The sequence below is a fragment of the Rhagoletis pomonella genome, unplaced genomic scaffold (assembly GCF_013731165.1).
Source record: "Rhagoletis pomonella isolate Grant_MI unplaced genomic scaffold, Rhpom_1.0 Rhpom_scaffold_00001, whole genome shotgun sequence".
NCBI classification, from domain to species: domain Eukaryota; kingdom Metazoa; phylum Arthropoda; class Insecta; order Diptera; family Tephritidae; genus Rhagoletis; species Rhagoletis pomonella.
In genome coordinates, this window is record NW_023458555.1 from 67,858,730 (window position 1) to 67,867,743 (window position 9,014).

The window sequence follows — 9,014 nt, forward strand, 5'->3', positions numbered from 1 at the left end:
ATATGATATTTGCGTGAAATCGATTTGCTGGTTGCAAATTCATTTTTTGCAAACATGTATGAATTTTTCTGTTTCAGCAAAACATGTATGCATTTTTCTATTTCAGCTAAGTTGATAAGATTTTCTGAGGGAAATAAGATATTCTGAGGGAATATTTTCCACAATCCATACGTAAATACATATATCTATCCACATATATATATACGTACATACATATATCTATATATTGGAGCATTTCATGAAATTTCATCTATGTATACATGCGCAATAGGCTAGATCTTTATAAGTTTCGTGATACATATGTATATACATAAATATGTACAAACGCGTATATATGTATGTATGTACATATGTCAATCACCTACAAATGAAAATCTGTTTTGCATTGACATCGGTCCGTTTAAATAGCGTTATTAGAGTCTGATTGGTTGTTAAGTATAAATGCGCGAAAATGAAAGATAATAAAGAAAAAATGCTAACGTCTTTCATACGGAAAAGTTTTCCGAGCCGTTCGGACGCGTTTTTTGAGCGAATTTTTTTTCCTGACTTATCGCGCGCCCTAAATCGACGAGATGTCCAGCATTCGCCACTGCGTAGCCCGGGACTGCCCCATCACCAGTTTGGAGGCCAAACTCTATGGATGGCCACGGGATAAGGAGATGGCCCTGAAGTGGAGGCAAAACCTCCGGATTTCGCCAGACGCCCACATTGCCCCAACCAACACCTTCATTTGCGGCGCCCACTTCCCTCACTTCGCCGTTGGAGGCCAGCGACTGAAGCGTGGGGCGGTCCCAACCCTCAACCTTGGTAAGTTGTTTTCATTAAGTTTAGTGCATGAAGTTTTTTAGTGAGTGCAGTGGACATATGTGTGTAGGAATATGTATGTACGTATGTATGTATATATACAATACAATGAGTGAATTCCAAAATAGTGAATATGCATACATATGGGCTATTCCATGGTGCTGGTGAAAGTTATTATGCTGTCAGCCATTGTTATTTCTGCTTGTTTTGTGAAATGAGCAAACGTTTGTGAAGACATTTATAAACGCGTTTTACTTAATTAATTGATTAAACGCATGCGGACCTTTTAAGGATAATATATTTGTGGAAATAAAAGTGATAAGTGTAGTGTTATAATAAAATATAGTGATAGTAGGCGGGATAACAAATAATAGTATCCCCACCGAGTTTCATAAAAAATTCAGTATACTTCGCGAGGAATAGCAATTAATATTTTACGTGGAATGGCCCATATGTATGTATTTTGCTTGTTTGTGTGTGTACATATGTATGTATGTCTTTCTGTGTGTTCAAAAATTTTAAACGTGTGTGAATGTGTAAATGTGTGACTGGTGGGGCAGGTCCTTGTGCCTAGTGAAAGTGATTATGTATAATTATTATGCATATGTATATTGTATGTTTATTGAATAATACTGATGTATTATGTATATTGAGGGAGTGGGTTAAAATTAAGTCGGTACTTAACGTTAGTTGTAGTTTTTGCCATAATTTTTAATGGGTTTTTCGTCAAAAAATCTGCTTTAGTGTGTCCATATGTTTGTACAGATATGTATATGCATGTACATATGTATATCGTCGTTTAAAGTACAAAACCACGTATCAACAAAATGCAAACCCGCGTATGTGAGGTTGCATAAATTATTTTCTACATAGATTATTTTCTAGATACAATATTTTCAGGACGAATGGATAAGAATTCAGCCAAGAGCTTGTGTGTGATTGAGCCAAAAACGACGATACGCGGTTTTGTACCTTAAACGACGATATGTATGTATAGGTGCAAATGTACATTCAGCTTAAGTAACCAACATTTTTGGGTACCGTGAATATTTAAAAGTTATCTGAAGAAATGCTCGTTTATTTATTATATAATAGGGATGCGAACTGAATTTAGAAATTTTTGGCCGTATTCATAAAAAATAAAGTAGGTGTAAAGAGCTTTATAAAATGACGTTTTCATAAATTTTTCAGTTTATAAACCTTTTTTAAAGCTACTTTATTTTTTATGAATAAGGCCATTTTTTGACTGTAGAATTTTTTTTTTATAAGCAAATATGGTACATTCAGTGATGTGTGTTTCACAATATGTACCATATATATTTAGGACCAGATGAAGATGAAGATGTCGTTCTGCAGCATTCGATTGAGGAGGCAAAGGGGTGCCGCAGTTGCTGCGTTGAGGGCTGCTTCCCCCATGACGACCAGACCCTATTTGGCTTCCCGAGGACGGAAGTTGCCTTCAATAATTGGGCCTTAGTTTGCAATTTGAAAGTGTCATTTCCGCCAAATACAAAAATTTGTATTTGCGAACGTCATTTTCATAATAGATATTTAACTAAAACGCGACTTTTAAAGGGGGCTTTTCCTCTATTCAATTTGCCACCTCAAATTCCGAGTGAGCCAAATAGCTGCTCCTCCGAATTAATCCTTCAGCCTGTTAAGCATGTTTACATGCCGAAAAAGTCGGAATGCGACTTGACACTCGAGCAATTCGAACAATTCTCTGATTTAGAAGTCAAAAGACAGCGTTTTGATGTTCGCGGCACTGAGGAGGGCCTTAGCAATGAACCAGGTTTTTGCGACCATGAGCCTTTCGCTCGGGCTGCGCGTATTTATCAGGGTAACGCGAAAGAGCAGGACATACGTATTGAAGAGTTGCAAAACGAAAACGTCGCGTTAAAGCAACAAATTGCTCGTTTGCAAACACACGCGATAATAGCTTCGCCCGATTGTAGCGTTGACGCTTTAAATTTTGCTAGAATGATAGTACGGTCGGTTAGTTCCTACACGGACACGGATAAAACTTTATTTCAAAATATTAATTACATGTCGACTAAAGCCTATAATTTTATGCGCGATGACTTGAAGTTTTCACTTCCTCACAAAAAATCGCTTTTGCGATGGCGCCCTATTAAATATGTATCGCCAGGTATAGATTTTAAAGTAATAGAAAATTTAAAATATGTCGTTTCTGAAATGTCTCCCACCGAGCGGTTTTGCGAAATTTTATTCGACGAAATTTCCATTAAAAAAGATCTCGTTTATAATAAAAGTAGAGATATTATTGACGGTTTCGTGGATATTGGCGACGGTAATCGCGACCTCAATGTCGCCGACAAATGTTGTTTTTTCATGGTGAAAGCCATCGCGGCGGATTGGAAATATGTCCTTTCCTATTATATGGTAAAAGGCGGTATGTTGGCTTCAAATCTTTTAGAATCCTTAACGGAAAATATTAAAACGGTTGAAGGCCTCGGCTTAAGCGTCAAAGCCATCGTCTGCGATCAAGGCCCAACCAACGTTCGTCTTTTTAAACTTTTAAATGTCTCCGCGGAAAATCCGTTCTTTATTTTCAATTCAAATAAAATTCACTGTCTTTACGACTATTGCCACTTAATTAAATCGGTTCGGAATAACTTATTAAAGCACGATTTGAAAACTGTCGATGGCATCGCGAGCGGTAAAGTCATTCGTCAATTATATTCGGTAGATAAAGCGAATGTAAACTTCAAGGTATGTCCTAAGCTTACAGCTTCGCATATTTACCCCAATAATTTTGAAAAAATGAGCGTATCCCGAGCGACGCAGCTATTGAGTAATTCGGTAGCTGCAGGCATTGATATGGCGCAGAAACAAGGGTTGCTAGGGTCTGATGAATACACCCTCAAATGTGGCAAGCCGACTCAGTTGTTTGTAAAGCGCATGAATGATTTGTTCGATGAGCTCGATTGTAAGAGATTAAATAATAAAAACCCATTCAAGGGTCCAATTTGGCGCGATTCTGTAGACAAGCTTAACAGGCTTAAGGACCACATTAAATTCATTTCGTCGATTCAACTTCCCAATAATATAAATTCCTTGTGTTTTGGTGGTTTACTTTAACCATTAATTCTATGATTAATTTAAGTCAAGATGTCTTTGAAAATTGCAAAGATTTAAATTTTATATTGTTGGGAAAATTGAATCAAGATGCCCTTGAGAACTTTTTTTATAAAATCCGCGCAACTCAGGGCATTAATACGCATCCATCGGGCCATGAAATTCAGTACATTGTTGCTCGCTTAATTTCTATGAAAATTTTGAGACGGAAATTTGATAAAAAAAGGTACAAACTGCGAAGATGATGAAGATTTGAACCTGGATTGGAATATTGCTGATGAAGATTCCTTGAAAGACAATTTAGGACCTTCAGAGCAACTTGCGATGGATGTCGATATTCCAGAAGAGCAATTTTCTTGGGATATTGACATTCCTGAAGAGCACTTTGCTCTCGCGGAAGGGGCATCAGCAGAAATCCAGGTGCAAAGGTACTACGCAGGTTATACCATTTACCAAAAATTATTGTCAAAGTCGCAATATAAAACTTGTATTGACGCGATGGTGAAAACTCCAGGCGAACTGAAAGACTATTCCGAAGCCTTGATCCGAGCTAAGAATTATAAAGAATGTCCTGATGTGAGACTAATTAATCCAACTGAGTGGGTATTTGAAACATTGCGCATGCAGATGGCATGGTATAAGCATTTATTTCAGAAATATGCTCATTCAGTTGGAATTCATGAACAAATTGTTAACGCGCTTATTAAAAAAACAAATGAAGAATTTTCGGAATGGTTTTCAGAAGCCGGAGATTGTTTTGAGCACCGAAAGCAACTTCTGAATTCCATGGTAACCGATTACTGTTTAAAAACGCGAAATGGTTGGCTGGGGATGAAGCCCAAGCAAACATGGAGCGTCTTAAACAGAATAAATTAAAAAGATTAAATGTAAAAAAAAGAAAATGATTGAACGAAATGGCATTTTCAATTGCAAGCTAAGAGCCCATGAAATTGGAGGCATCATGCGACGGCAGCAGCTTTTTTTCTTCTATTTCCAGATTTTTTCTTCTATTTTCAGATATTTTTCTTCTATTTTCAGATATTTTCTTATAAAATTGAATATGAAATCTAATTTTTATTTTTTTTCTTATCTATTTTCAGATATTCCCTTGGGTTTTTTCGTATATTTCTTTTTTTTCTAACATTTTAAATTTTGTAGTAATTAACCGTAGTAGTAGTAGAGTAGTGCATGCCTTTTAAGTAGAATAATATACCTACATACATATATATGTTGATTGAGTTAGTAGTTACATATGTATGTAGGTGGTTAATTTTCACTTGCACACACGAGCCAAGTTTTTAAACTATTACCGTACAATTTCAACCGAGTGGATTGAATCGTGGTATTAAAAACTGGTGAAAAATAAAAATGATCTTAAATGATCGTGTGAGAATTTGTCTTCATATGAGAAGGCATATTCGTAATTCGTGTCCAACCTAAAGTTGTAGAAAAACAATTTTAATTTGTTTCATTTCAGGATTTATTTTTGTTATATTTCTTATTTTCTTTTAGATTTTTAAACTCTGAATTTATCTGTATGTACATAGTTTAAGAACTTATATTGAAAAATAAAATAAAAATATTACCTAAAATAACTTAAATTTGTCAACATAATTGTATGTATATTACATAAGTAAGTATATTTTTACAACGCTTTTATTTGTACATCAATTTTTTAGCACCAGGAAATTCTTGCGCATGCAAAATGCCGTCGGCAAATGGAAATGTAAAAATTAGCCGACTGCGCATGCATACACTAATGCAATTTAATGAATTGCTACAATTCATAGATATGTATATGTATGTACGTATATATGTGTATGTGCATAAGTAAATATATACATACATACATACATATGTTTCATTAAATTGTAATGAAATGGTTTTATTGAAAAAGTTCCACTTTACATGACTTTAGATAATTGCGGAAAAAAGTCGAAAAAATTGACTTAGAAAATCTCATCAACATAGCTGAAACAGAAAAATTCATACATGTTTGCAAAAATGAATTTGCAACCAGCAAATCGATTTCACGCAAATATCATATTTAGAGTTTGTTTTGATCCGACACAAGCACCCGCCTGCCTCCGCAAGCATCCCCTCTGCCTAGTGCTTATTATATTTCTGTTCCTTTTTCCTTTTTCGTTCTTATTTTTTCATTTTGCTTTGAACTATGGTAAATTTGCTCAAAGTGTGGTGGCACGGAAAAATTTTTGGTATGGTGGCAGCCGACACTTCTCTACCGACACCGTCGGTCGAGTGGTGCACTCGTCGACGTGTGGTATATTTGGCCGACTGCACCCCAAAATTTCTGGCAGAAATTAGTTCACAGAGAAAATGCGCCTTCTCAGTTATAAACGTTCTCTGCTATAACCATTGTGTACAAATACAAGTGAGATATCTTAGCAATAGACGTCATCCTGAGCCACAGCTGCGATCATCTATTTTATAGAGTTGCTTATTTTGGTCAAAACTGTGCTTTTTTGACCTGAGTTGCATCAAATAGTCTCATACAACTTAGTAGTATTTGTGGTTGAAATGATTGTTTTTTTAAAATACTATTTAGAAAATTTCGTTTGATTTCGACATTAGAAATATTCATATTATAAAAGTTTTTCACATATGTTTTAAGATTTCAAAGCTTTTAAAAAGTACGGTAAAATTCAACAATGTGCTTGAATTTGTTTGCATCTTCGTCAGCTTATTCGTTTGCAGACTAGAAAAATGGCGAACAGCCATCAAAATACTAATTCAAAATACACATCTTACACTTTACACACAAATGGGTGCGCGCAGCAAAATTCAGCCCTTATGGTAAGTTAATTGCATCGTGCGTCGACGACAAGTTAAGAATTTGCGATACATTTTCAGGCGAATGTGTGCGAACGTTCACCGGGGGAAGAGGTATGGGACGACAGCTGGCATGGCATCCAGACGGTGATCTGGCTTTAGCATACGGTGGCTTTAGCATTAAGTTGTAACCGCGTTAAGATATTTGACATAGCCGAAGGCGAGCTAATGCAGTGCACTCGTCGCCGGAGAATGATGTTGCATTTCACCCAAGTGGAAATTTCTTGGTGACTGGCGGCGATGACGATACAATAAGATTTATTAGAAGGTCGACCAATTTATACACGGTAGTAGTGCACTTTAGCGGAACCAGGTCAAAATTGACGGGAAAATTATACACTAACTGGCCATATGACTAAGTTTGCGCCGTCGCTTTCTCTCCACATGGTAGACATTTTGCTTCCGCGGGCGAGGATCGACCGGTAATTTCTGCTTTGTGTGTGAAAAAATTATATAATATAAAATTTTTCCTGTATTCAACAGTTGCTCGTTTGAAAATCTAATTTGCATACATTTGATGCATATAACTCCGCCATATACTACGTTTATACGCATGCATAAGTCGCTTTAATTCATTTCGCCGCGATTCAAAACATATGTATAAACTGAATTTCAATTCGCTTTGAAAGAGCGAAGTGTTTTGGCTCACACTCCATTTCAAATCAGGGATGATAAATGAATTTTTCGCAATTGTACCAAACGTCAGAAAAAAATGTACCAAATCAAATAAAAATGTACCAACAAAAAATTTTAGACGCTTTCACAAAAAAGACGAATGTTAAAACAAATATACATTTATTTAACGCCTTTTAAATAAACATTTAGTAAAAATATACATATATACATATATTAAAAGTAGAATAAAAATTAGTCAAGCATTTCACTTTCTGTGAGATCGTAAGTCACATTTTGGTTTAAAGACTCTGTATGTATCATTACATCATGACAAAAACTTTGAGAAGATTTGATATAATATTTTGCTTTTATTAAAGAACCGAGGGTTTTTACTTGTAATCTATTCCTACATTTAGTTTTTATTAGATTCTGAACAGAAAACACACGTTCAACATTTGCGGAGGAATGTGGAATAGACAATATGCCTTGAGCTATTTTAAAAATGTTTGAAAACATCGGATCGTTGAGTTCGTTTTTAATTAATTTAATTTGTTCCCAAAACTCGCGTATATTAAAATTCTTAAATTTTTTTAAGTTTTCGTGCTCCGCAAGAGCTCTATATTCAGTATTGATTTTCTCAAGCTTGCTGACCTCAATTTTTGGAAAAAGATGCATTAAAAGGGGTACGATGCTATTTGTTTCCCCACTCAAAATTTCAGCTGGTGCAAACTTTGCAGCCCAAGACAATACCACATCGTCAAAATTAATTTTACTTTTTAATGTAGCGCAAAATTGTATGTAATAGTTCTTCGCATAGTTTTTAAAAACTCTGATCTCGCTCTCTTCGAAAATGTTTTGTTCTAAAAACAGTTCTACGTTAACGCCGCAAAAAACTGAGTCTAAAGAAAGACAGTTTACTTCACTAAAGTTTAATTTCGATATTTCAGTGACGTCCAAGTACGTTTTTTTCAAAAAGTTTCTACCTATTTGATAAATTAAAGATTTCAGTTTGGGTATGTAAACATGTATGCGTGCTTCTTCAGATTGCATTTCTAAATTCACGCAGTTTATAATTTTTAGTACATAAGATAAAAATATGTAATAAACTTTATATAAAGGCGTGCAAAATATTTCATTAATTTTTAAAACATTTTCGTTACGTTGATTGTTTTCAAAATTCGATAAAGTAAAATAGTATTTGAGAGGATCCCATTGCTCTAATATGCGATCAACAACAGCTTGCCTACAAAGCCATCTCGTTGTGTAAAATTTCAGGATAACATGCATTTCTGTTCCAAAATATTCCTGAAATTTTTGGAAGTCAGATCTTCTAAGAGAACTATTACAAAAAAGGGTAGTTAATATTTTTCAAAAATAAATCAATTTCTTTTGGAAACGTTTCGTCGGCGGCAAAAGACGCTAAATTCAATATGTGGCACACACATCCGTTTACGTACAAATTTGGTATAACTTTCTTTAATCTAGCCTGCACGCCACTAATAGAACCCATCATTACAGAGCAATTATCTGCCGCGAATGCCAGCATATTCTCAGAAGGAATGGAGTTCGTTTTAAGGATTTGCAATATGGCATTGCAAATGGTCTCAGCACTGCTGTTCTCTAGGGGTACTAGATCTAAAAATCGA

General features: G+C 35.3%; 1 protein-coding gene and 1 long non-coding RNA gene across 2 annotated transcripts in view; one reads left to right on the forward strand and one right to left on the reverse strand.

Moving 5' to 3' along the window:
* Nucleotides 1-6,577: 6,577 nt before the first annotated feature.
* On the forward strand, nucleotides 6,578-7,276 carry LOC118751942. The gene is made up of 3 exons (XR_004994613.1): nucleotides 6,578-6,717; nucleotides 6,775-7,175; nucleotides 7,237-7,276. It is a non-coding gene; the product is annotated as an uncharacterized LOC118751942 (long non-coding RNA).
* Nucleotides 7,277-7,640: 364 nt separating this feature from the next.
* Nucleotides 7,641-9,014, reverse strand: part of LOC118732390 — a gene marked incomplete at its 5' end in the record, with an annotated part of 3,362 nt that continues 1,988 nt past the window's right edge. The window contains one exon of the mRNA XM_036461552.1: nucleotides 7,641-8,988. Coding sequence (XP_036317445.1) covers nucleotides 8,711-8,988 — 278 coding nt within the window. The remainder of the gene's footprint in view (nucleotides 8,989-9,014) is intronic.